The 19,915-nt window shown below is 39.9% G+C and overlaps 1 protein-coding gene across 12 annotated transcripts in view; it reads right to left on the reverse strand.

The window, feature by feature from the left end:
• NIPAL2 (NIPA like domain containing 2) overlaps positions 1–19,388 on the reverse strand; it is a 72,145-nt gene extending 52,757 nt beyond the window's left edge. For 4 of the 12 annotated variants that reach the window (XR_010837376.1, XM_067017085.1, XM_067017087.1 and 1 more), the window contains exon 1: positions 18,189–19,388. Coding sequence is in view for 7 of the 12 variants with exons in the window: in XM_067017085.1 (XP_066873186.1) it covers positions 18,189–18,570 (382 nt within the window). In the remaining 5 variants the exon portion in view is untranslated. Of the gene's footprint in view, positions 1–10,731; positions 10,859–11,552; positions 11,652–18,188 lie in introns of all 12 variants that reach the window. The other 8 variants (XR_010837378.1, XM_067017088.1, XR_010837379.1 and 5 more) reach the window with 6 other exon arrangements.
• Positions 19,389–19,915: the final 527 nt, after the last annotated feature.

Genomic DNA, 19,915 nt, shown 5'->3' on the forward strand with positions numbered 1-19,915 from the left:
TGAGAAAGTATACAGTGGTTTAAAACAAGAACTACAGAGGTTAAAAAATAAGTTCTGACACATTGCCCAAGATCTTTACTATAGATAGCATATGTATTATTTGATGACTTCAAAAGATGCATATTCTGCTCCTATCTAGGTACAAAGATGTAATATCTTCTAGCAGTAAAAATTAGCAATGATAGAAGGGCTCTTCCCCCTTCTTCTTCTACAGTACATAACTTCTAGCTAGCTTCAAATTCCAAGGAGTTATTTGAATTTCAAATGAACATTACAACCACAAGGAACCCTTTTCAGAATGCAAAATGTCTTTGAAGTTTTAGAACTTCATTATATGTGCTGAAGTGAAATTCAGTATTTCTAAAAAATGAAGCAGAAAAGTTGAAAACCCATTTAATAGTTGACATATAATATCCATAGTCTTTAATCAGTTAAGAATTTTCTTTTCCTAATAAAAGCAGTTGGCAATAATTTTGATCACTATTCCTCATGGGGAACAATTGTATCATAATATAATGTGCTATTTCCATGCTTTCGATTTACAATTGACTGCATTTGGCAGTAATCAGGAAAATAAAAATTCAGAAGAAGTTTGGGATTGAATGGATAATTATGAAAATCTTCTATAATTATAAAAGTAAATTGTTGAATAGAAATAACTTACTTCAAAATTCTTTAAATGATTCACTGAGTAGTTTAAACACCACCAGGCCAAGTGTTTAGAAATTGGTTAGCAGGATTTCACAATGATTTCTTGGATATGACATGAAAAGCACAGGCAACAGAAGAAAAAATAGATAAGCTGGACTTTATCAAGATTAAAATCTTTTGTGCTCCAAAGGACACTATTAGCAGAGTGAAAGGCAACCCACACAATGGGAGAAAATATTTGCAAATCATATATCTGATAAAGATTGATATCTAGAATATATAAAGAACCCCTACAACTCAACAACAAAAAAATAAACAATGCAACTGAAAAATGGTCAAAGAACTCAAATAGACTTTTCTTCAAAGAAGATATATAAATGGCCAATAGGCACATGAAAAGATGCTCAATAGCACTAATCATTAGGGAAATGCAAATCAAAACCACAATAAGCTACCACTTCACACCCAGTAGGAGAGCTACAATAAAAAAAAAACCCAGAAAATAACAAGTGTTGGTAAGGATGTGGAGAAATTGAACCCCTAGTTCATTGTTGGTGGGGATGTAAAATGGTACAGCTGCTGATCTCATAACATATACAAAAATAAACTCAAAATTAACCAAAAGACCTAAATGTAGGAGCCAAAACTATAAAATTCTCAGAAGAAAACATAAGGGTAAATCTCTGTGACCTTGGATTTGGCCATGGATTCCCATAGATAAGACATTAAAAGCATAAACAACAAAGAAAAAATAATTGGACCTCATCTATATTAAAAAACTTTCTGTTTCAAAGGACACTATCAAGGAAAGTGAAAAGATAATCCACAAAATGGGAGAAAATATTGGGAAATCATATGTCTGACAAGGGACTTATACCTAGACTATATAAAGAACACTTACAATGCAATAATAAAAAGACAAATGACCCAATTAAAAATGGGCAAAGGATCTGAATAGATATTTCTCCAAAGAAGACAAATGGCTAACAAGTACATTGAAAAGATGTTCAACATCACTAGTCATAAGGGATTGCAAATCAAAACCACAGTGATATACCACTTCATACCAAATAATATAGCTATAATCAAAAAGTCAGATAATAACAAGTGTTAGTAAGGATGTAGATAAATCAGAACCCTCAAACACTGCTCATGGAAATATATAATGGTGGAACCACTTTGGAAAACAGTCTGGAAGTTCTTCAAAAATTTAAGCATGGAATTTCCATTTGACTCAGCAATTCCATGCCAAGGTATATATCCAAGAGAAACGAAAACATATATCCACACAAAAACTTGTACACAAATTTACATACCAGTATTGTTCATATGATAGCTAAAGGCTGGAGGTAATGACTGTACAACTCAGTGAACTGTACAATTTAAATGAGTGGATTATATGATATGTGAATTATATTTCAATAAGTTGTTATACAAAAATAATTTAAAAAACACAAAGCATTTACATCTTTTTTTTGCCCAAAGAAATAAAATGTTACAAATGTAACAAGCTCTATTTCAGTCTCTTCTTCCTCCCAGAGGTAAGTGACTTTTTTTTCTGAAGTTGATACAAATATATTTCTTTCTTTCCTCAATTTATTTTTATTATCTATTTTGTTTACTCAGCTTTTCTTTTTTTCCTCTTCTTCATTTGGACTCTTAACTCATTAGCTTTTTCTGTTTCTTTCTATCATGCAAATAGTGCTTTACATTTCCCTTTAAGTACACCCTCTGTTTTGGCTGCCTGCATAGTTTTGGCATGTACAGTTTTCATTGGCATTTAGTTCTAAATATTTTCTGATTATCTCATCATTTTTATCTGAGCCTTATATTATTCAGAGATGTGTTTTTTAATATTTCTAAATATTATTAAATATTATGATTATCATTTTATTACTATTTTTTAATTTTACTGAGTTGTGGGCAGCAAATACACTGTGTGTATATTAACATTTGCTTTTGACCTATTATACAGTGTAAATTGGAATTTGTTTTGTGACCTGCTGGTATGTAGGGTCAAGTTTATAAGTGTTCCATGTATGTTTGAAAATAAAGTATTTAAAAGTTGAGTTAATACCTTTTATATATCCTTCCTATCTATCTATCCATTCATCTATCTATCTCCATTAAGACATTGTTCAAATCTTTGATATTATTACTAAATTTTGGATTGCTTTGTCTATCAATTGCCTAGGGTGGTATGTTAAAAATCTACTCAAACATGTATTTATATATTTTAAGACTATAGTCTTAGGTGTATATAGGATCAGGATTGTTGTATCTTCCCAGCTAACTGTTCCTTTAAAAATTTTTTTAAAATTTTTATTTATTTATTTACTTATGTTTATTTATTATTATTTTTATTAGTCATCCATTTTACACTCATCAGTGTACACATGACAATCCCAATCTCCCAATTCATCACACCACCACCACCCCCTGTAATTGTTCCTTTTATCATTGGGTTTTTTCTTAAAAATATATTTTAGCTGATATTACTGTAGCTGCTTTCTTTTGATATTTGCTACCTTCCACAACACTTTAACATTTCTGCATCATAGTTTAGTCAAGTCTCTTATATATAGAAAATAACTAGATTAAAAAAAAAATCCTGAGACTTTCCGTCAGATGGGGAGGTTAGTCCATTTTGTTTATTGTGATTATAAATATATTTTCCTTTATTTCTATCTTTTTTGTGTTTGTAGTTATCTTGCTTTTTCTTTGCTCTCTAATCTCTCTTTTCCTGAATCCTGTTGAAATGATTGAGTTTTCTTTACTCTTTTCTTTCTCCTACTCTTCTGGCTAGGAAGTTACACATCTTATTTATAGTCTTTCAGTAATTACTGTTAAATGTTTTTAATTTTGAAATAATTATGGTCTCACAGTAGGTTGCAAAGAAATGTCCGGGTAGGTCCATGTGCTCTTCCCCCAGTCCTCCCCTTGATGCTAACATCTTATACAACTACAATCCAACATCTATGGTTCTCTCTATTCTCTCCACGTGGAACTCCTCCTACAAGTATGTTGGACTTTTAAATTCTTGTTTCCTAAAACAGCTCTCATATTTTCTGACTCTTTATCTCTTTGTATTGAGTTATGGATAATTTCCTCAGATCTATCTTCAAGTTTAGCTTTTCCGGCCTCCTTTTGAATTGAGTCTTTATACATGCCTATCAGTACATACATTAAACTGTACTATAATTATGTTTTACAAGTGCATTTCCCCTCTAGACTATAAACTCCTTGAGGGCAGAGCTATGACTTATCAACTCATCTTTCTAACCCTAATGACCAGTAGAGGTCTTTGGCACAGAGAAGTTGTTTATTAAATGCTATTTGAACTGAAATAGTCTCATATTGATTATACACTGTCTAGAAATAGTAAATTTTGACCTTTGGCCCTAGGAAGATGTCAAACAGTATTTTATAATCAACTGGGGTTTGAATACAGCAAACACTCAATTTCGTGAGAGAACAAGCTTGTCCCAGAATTCAGATTTCAACAATTAAGTGTCCACTAGTGTGCAATAGAAAGCTGCCTGCTGGGGCTTCCCTGGTGGCGCAGTGGTTAAGAATCTGCCTGCCAATGCACAGGACACAGGTTCGAGCCCTGGTCTGGGAAGATCCCACAGAGCAGCTAAGCCTGTGTGCCACATCTACTCAGCCTGCGCTCTCGAGCCCATGAGCCACAACTACGGAGCCCGCCTGCTACAACTACTGAAGCCTGTGAGTCCAGAGCCCATGCTCCACAGCAAGAGAAGCCACCGCAGTGAGAAGCCCGCACACTGCAACGGAGAGTGGCCCCCGCTCGCCGCAACTAGAGAAAGCCCGCACGCAGCAACAAAGACCCAACACAGCCAAAAATAAATAAAAGAAAGCTGCCTGTTGACTTTTTTTTTTTTTTTTTGATGCATTGGGTCTTCATTGCTGCGTGTGGGCTTTCTCTAGTTGCGGCAAGTGGGGGCTACTCTTCATTGCAGTGGGTTCTCTTGTTGCAGAGCACGGGCTCTAGGCGTGTGGGCTTCAGTGGTTGCAGCACACGGGCTCAGTAGTTGTGGCTTGTGGGCTCTAGAGCGCAGGCTCAGTAGTTGTGGCGCAGGCTTAGATGCTCTGCGGCATGTGGGATCTTCCCAGACCAGGGATCGAACCCGTGTCTCCTGCATTGGCAGGTGGATTCTTAACTACTGTGCCACCAGGGAAGCCCCTGACTTTTAAAATCTAGTGAATTCATATATACTAAAAAACCAGAAATATATAGGTATAAAGCAGGTGTCAGAAACAGTTTCCTGCTAATAGGGACATACCTCATTGTATTGTGCTTCACTTTATTGCACCTTGCTGATACTGCATTTTATACAAATTGAAGGTTTGTGGCAACCCTGCATCAAGCAAGTCTATCGGCGTCATTTTTCCAACAGCATTTGCTCACTTTGTGTCTCTGTGTCACATTTTGGTAATTCTTGCAATATTTCAAACTTTTTCATCATCACAGTATTTGTTACGGTGATCTGTGATCAGTGATCTTTGATGGTACTATTGCAAAAAGATTATGACACATTGAAGGCTCAGATGATGGTTAGCATTCCTTAGCAATAAAGTGTTTAATCAATATACCTTGTTTTTTTAGACATGATGCAATATGCAATATAATTGCACATTTAACAGACTACTGTAAGTGTAAATATAACTTTTACATGCACTGGGAAACCAAAAAATTCATGTGACTCACTTTGTTGTGATACTTGCTTTATTGCGGTGGTCTCGAACTGAATGTGCAATAGCTCGGAAGTACGCCAGTACACATTATAAAATGGTATATCTTATTCTTCGTTTTTCTGAAAATTTACCTAATTATTCAAGGTTAATTGCATGCTCATTAAATTCATCTGACACATACCTGTAAAGAGGAGTAATTCAGTAAATCCCCATTAATGCCCCTAATTGTTGGGGAGGGAAGGTTCAAATTTGCAATGTTTCTTAAAAAAGGAGGTTTAATTACCTTCAAGGACATAGAGTGACTTGAGGCAAGCATTACTAAATGCTGTTTCCAATTAGAGGCTCTGGTCAAAATTGCTTTAATGACTACAAAATCCTCACCTGCAATCAGAAGTGTCATTTGCATACAGTGAGCAGCCCTTATAAACTCGCCATTTAAATTAAAGACATCTAGTTTACTTCATTACTTTATTCAGAGTGTTATCTGATTTCTAGCATATTAGAATTAGTGGAAACTCAGAGCTTCTCTCTCCCCCACCCTCTTTTCTCCCTTCCCTGTTGATCTGGAGACTGGTGGTCAGGAAAGAGAACAGAGGGCCAGAGAAGGAAAGTGACTTGTGCAAAGTCACACAGCTAGATAGATACCAGGCAAATTCTGGCCCCAACGCACCCAGCTCATGTCTGAATCACCATTTCTTCACAGACTGCAATAGGTAACCATCTGGCTAGTCAATGCCAACTTACCACAGTTTTAAAACTAGCAGGATCTGTTTCTTTTTCTCAGTGCAAATAAAATAAAGCAAAGATAATAGTTAGAAGGAAAGGTTGCTCCACATCTTAACAATGCAGCTAGAAGTACAGACCAGAAACACAGAAAGATGGCCTTACTTTTTGCCGTGCTCACTCCTCTCAGTACTGTAGCTCAATTTCTGGCTTTTCCAGGATGGCTTGACAAATAGATGGTGGGAGCCACAGCAAATAATTTATGGAGAATGAGGTTCAAAATATCAGCACTAATGAGTACTAAGGATGTTTTTGTTTTATTTGGAATAACAATCTTATCTCCTACTTTTTGGTGCCAGAATGTTCTTTAGATATTTCACATAAAGTTATTGACCTATAATCCATGGGTGGGGCAGTGTGGCCAGATGGCAATGGGATATGATAACAGGGATGTGTGGAATTGGTCATAGTCTATCCCAGTTCTGGCTTTGAACTCAACCATGTTCCTGGTTCTGCCTTCAAAACATAAATCTGGAATCAGACCCAGTGGAGCTAGTACATGGTTCAAAAGAACCATAGATTCAGAGCTAGTCTTGAACACTGTAATACTCATATTCAACTCACAACTAGAATAATGCTACCTCCTGTTCCAGGCAGTAAAATATCCCTGAACATGGACGTGAGCGATCCAGTTTCAAATACCAGAAATACCAGTTTAAGTGATTTAGGTCAACTAATCACTGCAGGAATGATCTTAAGAGCCTGAACCTGAAAGGGAATGATATACCTGAGAAATGAACATTCAGGTCACTTCATCTCACAGGAAACTCTTAGGAATGAGCTGGGGTTGTTTTTTATTTGCACCTAGTAAACAGGTAGACACAAATCTACTTCCAGAAAGTTGGGAGGGGATAGGAGGACATCCAAAATCTTGGCGATACATCCTTACGTTTCTAGGAGTGAAGACTCATAATGTGTGCAACTTACTTTCAAACGATACATGACAATATAAAATAAAAAACAGAGGGAGAGAGAGAGAGAGAGAACAAACAAATATTTCACAATGTTAACAACTGGTGAATCTCCATGTGAAGGACATATGGTGTTTACCGTATTATTCTTCCTAATTATCTATAGCTTGGAAAATTTTCAAACTAAGAAGTTAAAAACTTCTGCTTTATAGACTCAATGAAATTAAAGAGAATATGGATTCATTGAAAAAGAGTTAAAAGAGGAGATGATAACAAGGAAAGAAATAAAAGCAAGAAATAAAAAGGAAGCTGGCTGAACGAAGGAAAGAGATTAAGTAGAAAAATAAAACCACTGCATAGCTTAAAACCACAAGTAGACACTGCTCGGGAAAAACACACAAGGTGGAGGAAAAGGACATGAAATGGAAGTGATCAGAGAGAAGATGGTAGATATGAGAGACAGAAAACTTGAAGCCCACACCAGAAGCTATTCACTCAGTCATGCACCCATTTGGTATTTATTTAGTAACTGCTAAATATTAGGTCCTATTTCAGGAAATAGTAAAGTATCCTCAATAAGCTCAGAAGAGGTAGAAAAAGCGACCAATAACAGACTACCACCTGTGACATCTATAATAGAGGTATGTTCTGTAGAACCCATGGGAACAGAAGGGACCAAGTACAAATCTGCCTAGGTTGGAGAGTATGTTAGCTTCCTGTGACTGCTGTAACAAATTAGCACAAACCTGGTGGCTTTAAACAACAGAAATTTATTCTATCACAGTTCTGGAGCCCAGAAGCCCAAAATCAATTTCACTGGGGTGAAATCAAGATGGCAGGGCCCACATACCAAGAAGTTCAGTTGCTAGTTTATAGGGTATGCATATGTCTGGGTTTTATAATTACTCACAAAGATTTTTCCAAAATGTTATATAGTAGTAAATAACATTTCCAGGTGCCTCTCTTCCCCTCCAACACTTGGTATCTTGGTATTGTAATTTTTTTTTTTAGTTTAGCTATTCTGGAGACCCTCACATCTCATGGTTTAAATTTCCAATTTTATAATGACCAATGATGTTGAACCTTCAGATAATCTTATAAACCACTTGGCTCTCTTGTTTCATTAAATGTTTTTCCAGACTATCCAGTTTTTAATTTATGGTGGCAGTCTTTTTGTACTTGATGTGTAAGAGTACTTTATCCCCAATATAACTTCTTTTTGAATATATGCATTCCGAACAACTTTTCTCACTGTGTCTTGCCTCTTTTTGCATAGAAACTTTTAAGTAATAAATGGACTTAAATATACTGTATTGATGAAGTAAACTTATTGATCCTTAACTTTATGTGTGGTACCCTTTATATCTGGGTTAAAAGGTCATGAGAAAACTTCCTACATTTTTTTCTAGAAGCCTTATTTTAAAATAACATTTTGCATATAGGTGCACAGACTGGAACTTGTTTGCCTATGCTGTGATATAAGGCTCTTTTGCTGTTTCCAATTTACTCTTTACCTTATCTGTTTAGTTATTAATTTCAGTCATTAAAATTTTTATTACAAGGATTAAAGAAAAAAAAATGGCAGGGCCACACTCTCTCTAGAGGCTTTAAGGGAGAATCCATTCCTTGCCTCCCCCAGTTTCTGGTGGCTGCTGACACATCCTTGGATTATGGTTATATCACTCTAATCTCTGGCTCTGTGGTCACATTGCCTTCCTCTTCCATATGAAATCTCCCTGCATCTTCCTCTTATAAAAAGATACATGTGACGGCATTTAGGGTCCATCCAGATAATCCAGGATAATCATCCCACCTCAAGATCTTTAACTTAATCACATCTGCACGACTCCAGTATAGCTGGACTGGAGAGGCAGGCAGGAGGCTTTTTGGGCCATGGATCTGCTGGTGGTGCTACAACACGCAGGACTCTAAACCAGAGAATGTTAGGTCCGGCCGTGACTTTTAGAAGACTCATCCTGGCTACAGTGTGGAGGATGGACTAGGAGGGAGCAAGACAGGGAACAGGAAAACCAACTAGGAGACATTTCGGGATCTCAGAGAAGAAGTAGGGGAAATGTGGAGAGTTAATTACAACAGCGCCATAGAGGAACAATATTCATATTCATGGCAGCAAACATTGGAGGCAACCTGAAATATGAAATGCTTTTTAGATTACCGAATGGGTTGGACTATTCTTACCACTAATCTCCTTTGCTCTTGTAGATAATTGCGTTGTCTGCAATACTAACCCAAACTAAGTTAAAACTATAATCCCATACGTGAAAAAAAAGAAAGAAAAATTTTCAGTCAGGAACAGATTTTTAATTTGTTATCTTGGGTTTTGTATGTTATACGGTTATTGCCTTTCTATCCTGAGAAACTCTCATGACACTGGATCCAAATCTGGTGATTCAGAGCCAACAGAAAAGGTCAGGGTTACATACCACAGTATATCGTTGCTATTCCACAAGCTGTCCCACGCCAATTTTTAATCGACCTTAAAACCTAGGCAGAAAAGCCCAACATATTGCCTTTCCATACAATTAAGCACTATTACATTTTGTCTTTTACTCGGGAACACATTTACTTACATAACTGTACATTCATTATTTTAAAAAACTGAACTCCATTAAGGATAAGCCTTACTAAGCTTACTAAGAAGCCACCATGTTTTTTTGCTTTTGAGAAATTTAAGTTGCAGCAGAACAAATTTATGGGAAAAATTTAATAAGACATCCTTTGGGGGCTTTTAACACTCTGTTAAAAGGAGAGCAACAATAGTCAAGGAAGGTGTGATATCACTTAAGGAAATCTTAAACTTGGTTCTATTACAAAACAAATCAACCCCATTTAACATTGGAAAGGCGAATCTTTGAAACAAGGACAGACATGCTGAACACAAAGAATGCTATTGTTTGCATCCAGATCAAGATGAGGTCCCATTACTTTCAAATTTTTCAAGAACATATTCATAATAATAATTAAAAAATTCTGTCATCTTTTGTTTCCAAAGAAGCAGGATTGCAGGCTGCCTTTTGCAGGGCCGGTCCAGGGTTTGCGGGAGGCTTCCTACCCTAAAGTTGGAAACTTGGGAGCTCACTGAATGACAGCTCTTTCCCCAACACCTGCTTAGGTTTCAAGAGTACATGCCCGTTTTGAGAGCAATGCCTGCCTTGAACTCTGGCTGTATTTTGCCAGTTTCATCCTCCTGGAGACGAAACTCTATTGTCTACTTCAGGCCCCAGCCAGTGGGTGAGTTTGTGCCTCAATCTGGGGGAGGGATCATGACACTGTCACTCACTGACACATATCTGCCAGGCCACCCTCCAGACCAGATCTTTCTGACATCAAGGCAGGAACCAAGTTCAGATTTTCTCCTCTGGGACACTGTGACTTGGACTCTTCATTGCCTCTAACGGGTCAGTCCTCATAGCCAAGATAATTTCCCCCATTCCTAGCAAAACTCTCGCATCCCACTGGTCCAGCAGGCAGGTTCTAACATACTTTATGATCATCCCACATATGATACCCATAGGACTCATTGATGGTGACTGTGATTTGGGTCTGCAAGTATAGTTCAAAAGACTAATAAAATGCTGTACATGTAACTCAAAATTATTCTCCATTTTATGGCTGTGGCAGCTGCTTATAACATGAGGTCTGCTCGTACCTCGTTCACAATCACTCATTTCTCCACTGCTGTGACTCAGGCAGCCATATCCAAAGGTACATCACACTATTTCCTCTTCTGCTTTGGCTCTCTTTATTTACAATTACATAACTGTACTATGTTAGTCCTGGAAGCACAATGGAAGCAATCCATCAGATTATATAAGCAAGGGTAGCTTCACACCAGCCCTTCAAACGTTGTTTTTCAACTATTTCAAAAGCAGTCTCTCTCTCTGTCTCTCTGTCTCACTTTCACACATACACATTGTACATTGTATAATGTACACATGATATAATTTATGTATATCACACACATATGTATGGCTACAGTTTGAGGATGCAGTCCATGTTTTCCGATTTCTTTGATGATATCACTACCCAACACTGTTCGGTTGAGAAGGACCCTCTGCTTGTGATTTTTATTGAGTGGAATGTTGGTTGCATTTGGGGCCCTCATTGTCAACTAGTTGATCAAGATTAATGTGGGCTGTGATGAGAGGGAACATAGTGCTGCTGTCTCCCAAACAGCCCCAGAACAACCAGAGCCCTGCAAGTCCAAAGGCTGAAGAAGAAATAAAGACCCCCCCAGAATTCACGGGATTCTCCTCAAGCTTGAATGACACATCAGCAATGCTGACATGGCTTCTAGGACTCCACACAACATTGCACTCACATACCACACTATTTCATCTAGATCCACTAAACTTTTAGGAGATCCCTACCGACTGAAGAGAAGATTGTTGATGGTAAAGAAATCGCTAAGCAGGTAGAGGCAAGATTGAGACTAAGCAAGGGACACTGCCTTTGCCAGTGGATACCCACCTCGTCCAGGCAGACTAAAGCCGATGTATTTTCAGCGTTGGAGAAATTCAAGCTTTCCTTCCTGGAAGTGAAAGGGAGAATGTAGGCTGGAGGGTGAGCCTGCAAAAAGTGGAAACAAAAGCCCTGAGGAACAGAAGTTGAAGAGGAGAGTGAGAACCCGAGTATTTGCCATGTTGTTGGAGCCTGTGGATCAAGGCTGGTGTGGACCCGGAGTTCTTCCGGTCTTCCATGTCATCCAGACTGATTAATTTCCTCTACTACTTAAGCCAGTTAATATTAGGTTTCCTGTGACTCGAAAACCAAAGCCTCTTAACTTACAAAGCATTCTTGGTAGGGAAGCCAAGTTCAAAAGCCAGAAGAGAGATGGACTCCCTCTGCAAGCTAAAGAAGTCAGGCCAGGGGTCCAAGTTCCTGAAAGGAGAAAATTTGAGAGGTGCCAGAGAAGGTGAGGGGGTGGCTTAGGAAACAAGAGCTGGGGCTGTTGGCAGACCTCAAGATGACCTGTCGTGGCCAGGAGTCACGCCAGGACAAACGCAATATTTGGTGAGGTGTGGAGCTCATGACTAAACATGTGTTAGCCTGTGTTTACACGAGCCTGTATTTACTCCGTGTCTCCCAATGGGAGACCATGCTGGGAGTGACCAAGGCAAGTGACAAGATGAAGCAAATGTACAGGTATGCACATGCTGAGAACTATGTGGAGGGGAAGTGGAGTGTTATCTGCTAGGCTTCAGGCAATTAGGACACTCTGGTGGACCAGGGCAGTCCGGTGAAGAGCTCTGACTTGACGTAGAATGTAATTCTGTTGGACGGAACACGTGGGGTAGGTTAGAAAAGGTGTAAACTGAATAGAGGAATGTTGGACCTTCAGAAAACAAAAAACAAAAAACACTCAAGCTAAAATAAATAGCATTTAAGTCTTTTTTTTGTGTGTGTGTGCGGTATGCGGGCCTCTCACTGTTGTGGCCTCTCCCGTTGCGGAGCACAGGCTCCGGACGCGCAGGCTCAGCGGCCATGGCTCACGGGCTTAGTTGCTCCGCGGCATGTGGGATCTTCCCGGACCAGGGCACGAACCCGTGTCTCCTGCATCGGCAGGCGGATTCTCAACCACTGCGCCACCAGGGAAGCCCAGCATTTAAGTCTTAATGCTAACACTGCATGAGCCTTCCCAAGCTGGGGTGCTGGTCCTGCTGGGTGGTTAAACTATAGTCATTGTCTGAAGACATCAACACACTACTGCCACCAAAACCTGTCAGCTGTTCCCAGGGCTACACACCCATCCACCCCAACCCTGAATTCTGGAAAGTGGCATTAGACATGGGAGGAATCTTCGCCTTAGTACTTCAAGATAACAAGTGTTCCAATTAGGAAATTACTGCAATCAGGAAGTGTTCTGTAACGTGAATATGTTTGGAGAGTGAAGGGGAGGCAAACATCAAAGGGAGTGAGGAAGGCACTGGATGTAGAGAAATCAGTGGTTTTTGATTAAAGAAAACAGAATTACATCAAATAACTGACATGATTTCTCTTATTTCCATTTGTAATGAGTTAAGTACAATAATTATTAATTATTAGAAATATGTATTTTATGACATTTCCTATAATATAGGTTGACTGTAATACTTCTGATAATAGTTAGTGTTTATTGAGTGCTTTCTATGTGTCTGGAACTGCTAACTATTTGATATACATTATCTTATTTTATTCCTACGTCAACCTTATAAGGTATGTAGTGTTTTTCAACAGAGAAAGCCAAGATTTGGGGAAATTAAGAAAATTGCCAACGCACCTAGTAAAGAGGCTGAGCTTTTTAAACCACACTATCCTCGAACAAAAAGGATAGCTTAGGGGAATGTCATCCTTTCCATGGTAAACTCTCAAATGCCAATTTGAACAATCACCAACATTTTAAAAAGAAATTGTTTAAAAACTTCTCCTAAGGAAACAAAATGAATATGGCATACCATTTCCCACACCATCTGGGTAAAACATGCAAGTTGAACAGTCACAGCAATCCTAATATTTTTTTAACATTTTAAAATTGTAGAATATAATAGATACAGGCAACTGTAAAGAAAATGATATAGATGAACAATTTACTATGAATTGTAAATTCATAGTAATGAGTTGAAAAAAACGAATTATTATAAAGCAAATACCCTCATAACAGCATCCAGATCAAGAAACAGAAACTGGGCGCCCACTCAAAGACCTCCCTTTGCCTCATCCCGTTCCAGCCTCCCCCTTCCCCAAGGAAACACTGGCCTGGCTCCATGGCAATCACTTCCTTGCTTTTCTCTATAGTTTTATCACCCAAGTGTGCATCCCTAAACACTGTGAACGAAGGCTGTCTTTTTTCCTAATAGGTCTTTTAAGTGTATTTTAATCTACAGGTTCTCCCTCTACCCTTGCTCTTTTTTTTTTTCCTTGTAAAAATGATTTTTGAAGAAACTGAGCCACAAAAACCTGTAAACTGAAGTTTCCCACAGCCTGAACTTAGCTGATTGCATTAATGCAAATATTATAGCTGGTTAATAGAAATCAAGCCGTAAAGAGGATATCAGGTAGATTTAAAGGCAAACATGTGGTGTGACAAATTCACAACAGCATTAAGAGTCTGTTCCTCTAATAAGGACCATGGGATGATGATGATGATAATGATTACAAAAGCCTTGAGACAGTTGCTTTGAGGTAATCATTTTCTTCTTTCCTTCTTTTTGCTGCCTTATACATACATCTCGAAGAAAATGTGGTAAAGGGAAAATGCCATGTTGGATACATAAGGAAGGCAAAAAAAAAAAAAAAAAAAAAAGAAAGGTCAGTAAGTATAAACAAAACAAAAAGGGGACTTTTTTTCTTGGGAAGGAAATGAAAAGGACCAGTAACCTCTACCTGGCCCTTTGGTTATTTGTTAAGTTTTGGCACTTTTCTTTCTCTAAGAGGAAATCAGAAGCAACGACCAGCACAACGGAGATAAACGGTAGCAAAGCAAAATCGATAAAACGGCAATATAAAACTCGGTGTGATTTTTCTTTAGTACAGTGAGACAAGCCATATTCATTTTCCCCTACCACATCCTTTTCAAGCCTTAGTTTCTAAGCAATGGCCTTCAGGCATGGAATAAAAATAGCTTTGCAGTTAAATCTACGTGCTGTAAGACCTGGGAGCAAGTTATTTAACCCAAGTTTCCTTACGTGAACAGTGAGGATAATATGTACCTTACGAGGTTATTCGGGGCTCCAATGAGATAATAGCTATAAAGTGTCACATAGTAAATGCATAACAAATGTCTCTTCGATTCGCCTCTTCCCTGCCAAGTTGTATCAATTTTCCTCTAAATATGTTGACTTAAAAAATTCAAGCCATTGAACATCAAAAGTTCAAATAAAGGACATTAAAAAAATCTAAATTTTTCATTTCACCCTATGCAGAATAAACCTTTCTGACAGTGTCTTTGTGAATTTAGACATTTAGCAACATGGATAAACTTAAAGAAACAGCCACAAAACCCCTCCTTCACAATATTCCCACGTTCATCCTTTCCTGTCCATTCCCTCTACAGCCTTGCTGGATTGGCACTTATTTATTCAACCCGATAGCATGAAAGAGCATGCGGGATCTTCTATTCTAAGCCTAATTTTACCAGTAAGGAAAACTGAAGCCCAGTGTGACGCCCACGTGAACTCCGCTAGTTGACAGCAGAAACTAGACAACAGCCTCTAACGCTGGTTGCAAATTAAGTGCCTACAAGGCCAGTAGGTAAAAGAGATGAGAGCAAAGAGAGGGGCCTAAGTGGGGAGCACAGTTGTTCTAAACAGGGAACTCTTCCTCAGTTATCACGTGCGAAGGAGGGCCAAGTTGCTAGCACTTCTAATATTTAAACAGATCATGGAAACTTGAAACCTTATATATGATCTACTCATTTTTAAACATTGGCAACGTATTAAACATTTTCTAAACCTCTCTGCAGTTTGACACAAGATACGTCTACGGGCTGGATTCGGTCCACAGCTAGCCAGTTAGAGGCCTCTGCATCCTGCTAACACTAATTTGTGTGTTCTGTCTTTAGGTGTCCAGCTCATATACTACCTCTCCACAAAACATCCTTGATGGCCCCTGCTAAAAGCCACCTTGCTCTGAATTCCCAAAGGACTTTATATTCCTCACACGACACTTAAAACATACTGCCTTGTTTTACAGTTACCCGCATAGCTCATTTCCCCAAGCACCTAATAATAACATTAGGAAGGAAGGAAGGGGTTGAGTCTAAAGACTATGTTGAATATCCCACAGTGATTTGTACAAAGCATGGAGCTCAGTAACCATCTTAGAAACATTATTTTTTATACTGAAAACTTGTGGATGAAACATAAAGAAAATATACCTTTGAGTAGACTCCTAAGAGATGCAGATGTGGCAAAGGCCTCACTTCCCTGATTCCCTAAAACATTTTCCCCACTGAACTTCTACTTCCTACTTGTTTTGGGATTTCCTCCTCTAGAAGCACTCACATCTTTGCCTTAGATGACACTGATTCTAAGTGGGCACTGTTAAATATTCATCTGTCACCTGAATGTGTTTCAGGGAAGCTGGTCTTTTTCTGTGAGTAAGGGTAATTTATCAGATCTGATGGTTGTCTCTTGGAAAGACACAGAAAGCTGGGCTATCAGTGAACAGACACTGTTCAAACATTTCAGTAGTGATAAAACTTATTAAACCCTGGCTATCCAGCAATCAAGGTTAGTTTCGAGTCCTAAACTTTCATCTCTTGTTTTGTTTTCCTGGAGCAACTCCCATTTTCAGCCATCTGTATTCAGTTAGTGTCCAAAAATAAAATAAAAGAAAGATTAGATTCCATTTTATTTCTACTGGCCTGCCCAGCACTAGGGGCACTCAATAAAATGTTTGCTGAATGAATTTTTAAAAATCAATTTTTACTTTTGCTTAAAAACAAATGCAAGCGCTGAAAGGATAAAATACCACAATCTTATAAGATAGTCTAAGTTTGCATAATAATGGGAAAAGCTGATACAGTCTTACCTCAAACTAGCTATGCTTGGGTGTCAGCTGAGTAGTTTCAATTAGCATATCCTGGATACACCCTTTCTAAACTGTACAAATCTATATTGTCAAAGGCAAGTTAAGCCTTGCAGACGTAAAGTTAAATTCTCACATTTATGTCACATGATAAGCTGTGTTTGGTGTCAGAGAGCCAAGATGATCTTGAATTCCAGGAAACATTAAAGAAAACTAATGACTGTAGGGGTTTCCACTCTGCAAACAATGTTTTCTTCTGTTTTGGATGATGCCATGGTAGGTCACATTTACTCTTTAATTCCTTTACCAAAAGACAAAATATCATTCTTAAACTTTTATTGGGAGTGCTTCTAACATAAGCATATTATAATATGCTTTATAACATATGCTAGCATAAGCACAGTGTAACAGATATGCTCAAAGAACTTGCCATAAAAAGCAGTTCTTGTCTTTGTAAGTCCTGTGGGTGGAAGCAAGGAGAAATGGAATCCAATAGGCTCTGTGCCCCCCATTTTTCCTATTTAAGTATGTTTTGTGGTAAAACAGACTCAAAATGATACTGTCTCCTCTGTTGAATACTAATAACGTGAACATGCTTATTTTGTCTTTATATAAGTAAATTATCTTCCGTGTTGGATTTGAAAACAAAATTTTAACATTTCAGAAACTAACATTCGAAACACTTTTCAAGCATAAAAGGCTTCTATGTCTTTGATTATTGGTAAAACCCCTGATGTAGACCAACAGCAACAAATATTTTATAATTATATTGTTGTAAAATAAAAAGAACCATTGATTTGTTAAAGAACAAGAACAAAGCAACACCCATATGAAAACAGAAGGATGCTTGGAATCGACCATTTCAAGATCATTTGCACCCACTAGAAAGAACAGAAATACGGCTAGAGGTAGGGCTTTTTTTTCTGATCTTAAACCAAGCCCCCAATAAATGGGCAGCTCTAATCCTCTTTGATCCTGTTAAACGTGTATTTCCAGCGTACATGCACGTTGTTGAGGCTCTCGACGTTTCCCCAAAGGGCCGGTGAAAAAGGAGTCTGGCAATCGCAAGCTGAGAGCATCAGCGATCCTCTCCCCGCAATGGAAGAGCTGTGCTGACACACTGGGGACTCACACACACGCACACGCTCAGAGCATCCGCACAGAGGTGACATTTGGCGGCCCTTAACGAGTTCTCTGATTCGGAGAACAGAGTGTCACTTATTTTTTTTTTGAACTGTAAAATGATCCGGGGGGGGGGGCGGATATGGGTGGAGGAGATTCTCCCCGCACTCTTAGAATCATTCCGGGAGAAGAAGGCGGATTCAGGCCGGAGAGGCGGGATGGTGGGGGACCCAGAGGCCCATGACCGCAGACCTGTGCGACCCGCTCCCAGGGATCGATGCCCAGGAGAGGCAGACCAGGGCTTCCCGCTCTCCCAAACGAGGGGCAGTGAAGTCAATGTGTGGTAACATCATGTCAGTTCTGCCCACTTGGACAGCGCGGTGTCCTTCTGAGAGTCGGCGGGGGAGCGGCCGAGGAGCAGGAGGCGCCGCGGCACCACCCCGGTCCCCACCAGGCGGCGGGGCGGCCGGCCCTTACCTGGTTCCGGCGGTACCAAGCGCCCGACAGGGAGCCATTGCCGGCGCCCAGCGCCCCGTACGTGAGGTTCCGGGACAGCTCGTCCAGGGCGGCCGAGGCGGTGGCTCCGGGGCCCCCGGACGCAGGCGCCGCCATTAGGTCTCGCTCCCCGCGCTGAGACTCGGGCTCCCGCCTCCTGCCGGCCCGGCCGCACGGCACGGCGCCGCAAAGGAGGCGCGCCCTGAGGAGGCCGCGCCCGGGCCGCGCTGCTGCCACTTCCTGCTCTGTGCCAGGGCGAGGCGGGCGCGCCGGGGCCACCTGGCTCCCGCCCCCACGCGGCGCCAGGTTCCCGGGGCAGCTCCCCGCTCTGCGGCCTCGCGGGGCGGCTCGGCTCGCTCCGCATCGCCCCGCCGCCGGGCGCGGGCGCGGGCGCGCAGAGGCCTCACGGGCCTGAAGGGGGAGAAGAGACGCGCCCCTCTGCGCGCCGGGTCCGCACCTGTCGGGGCCAAAGTCCTTGCAGCCCCAGCGGCGCGGAGTCAACACTTACCGAAGTGAACAGGAGTGAAAGGAGACACTGGCGAACCCAAAGCAGCCACCTTCACTCCGCCTGTACCTGGCAATCCAGCTCTCTATCTGAGATGCAGTGGTTCTCACTTGTATTTTTAAAATGGTTTGCATATGGAAAAGTCACGAGTTCCCGGAAAATATTGTAAGCAACATGAGAATAAAGATCGGAGAGATTAAATCTCAGTGCCAACACTTGATAGAGCCTTAGCAAATATTCCTGGAATGAAAGACGGACTCTCCAGTGGTAGCTGGAGGACCCTGACGTGTTTTGGGGACTGGATGGGGTTTCCTTCAGATGGAACCAGAAGGACATGCTGAAAAGTTGCCAGCCACTGCATAGAAGAATTTAGGTTGGGAGATAATTGTTAATGGTCTTAAGGAACTCTAGCCAGATGTTCTGGTTTTATCTGTATTCAAATTCTACTGTGTTACTACAGATGATGTTAATTAAGTACCTCTCACCTTGAGAACTCTGTGATTCTGTATTGTTGCTCGAAGCCCTGGAACTTGCAGTTCTTTTGTTTGCAGGATGCTGAGCTTCTTCTTAAATAATGCGCTATGACTGCCATGACTTCATGAAACAGAGACCTTCAAGAAGAGAGAATTGCTGCCTAGCGGGGAACAGGGAGAAATGTTCTTAGGGAAATGTGTGAATGAGAGAAGAAAATGAGAAAAAAATCATTTCAGATAGACAAAAAATAAGACATCTCCGAGGTTGTATAGTTTCTTGCTTGAGCACCCAAAATGTTCAGTGAACAGTTAATATGGTAGCTATTTCCAATTTTGTGGCTCATTTATTTCAAATAAGTATCTGAAGGAAAAATTGTCTATTTTTAATATTTTCTATAACATTATATTACATTGTATATTGGAGGCTTTATTAATGCTTCTTTCGTTGAGATGGTGTAGGGTACAAGTAACAGAATATCCAAGTAAAAGTGGCTTGAACAATAAGCATCTGTTATCTCCAAAGGGAAGGTAGCTCTGTGTGGTTCTATGATGTTGTCACCTCCATCTTTCTGTTCTGCCATCCCTGAGGTACTGGCCGTGTCTCTATTCACAGTGACAGCTCCAGGCGTTACATGCAAACACGATCATATTTAGAAAAGAAGCGGGGCTTTTCTTCTTATGCATCTTTTTATTAGAGAGGAAAACCTTTTCCAGAATCCCCTTAGCAACCT

Source organism: Kogia breviceps, chromosome 17 (genome assembly GCF_026419965.1).
Source record: "Kogia breviceps isolate mKogBre1 chromosome 17, mKogBre1 haplotype 1, whole genome shotgun sequence".
Lineage (NCBI taxonomy): Eukaryota > Metazoa > Chordata > Mammalia > Artiodactyla > Physeteridae > Kogia > Kogia breviceps.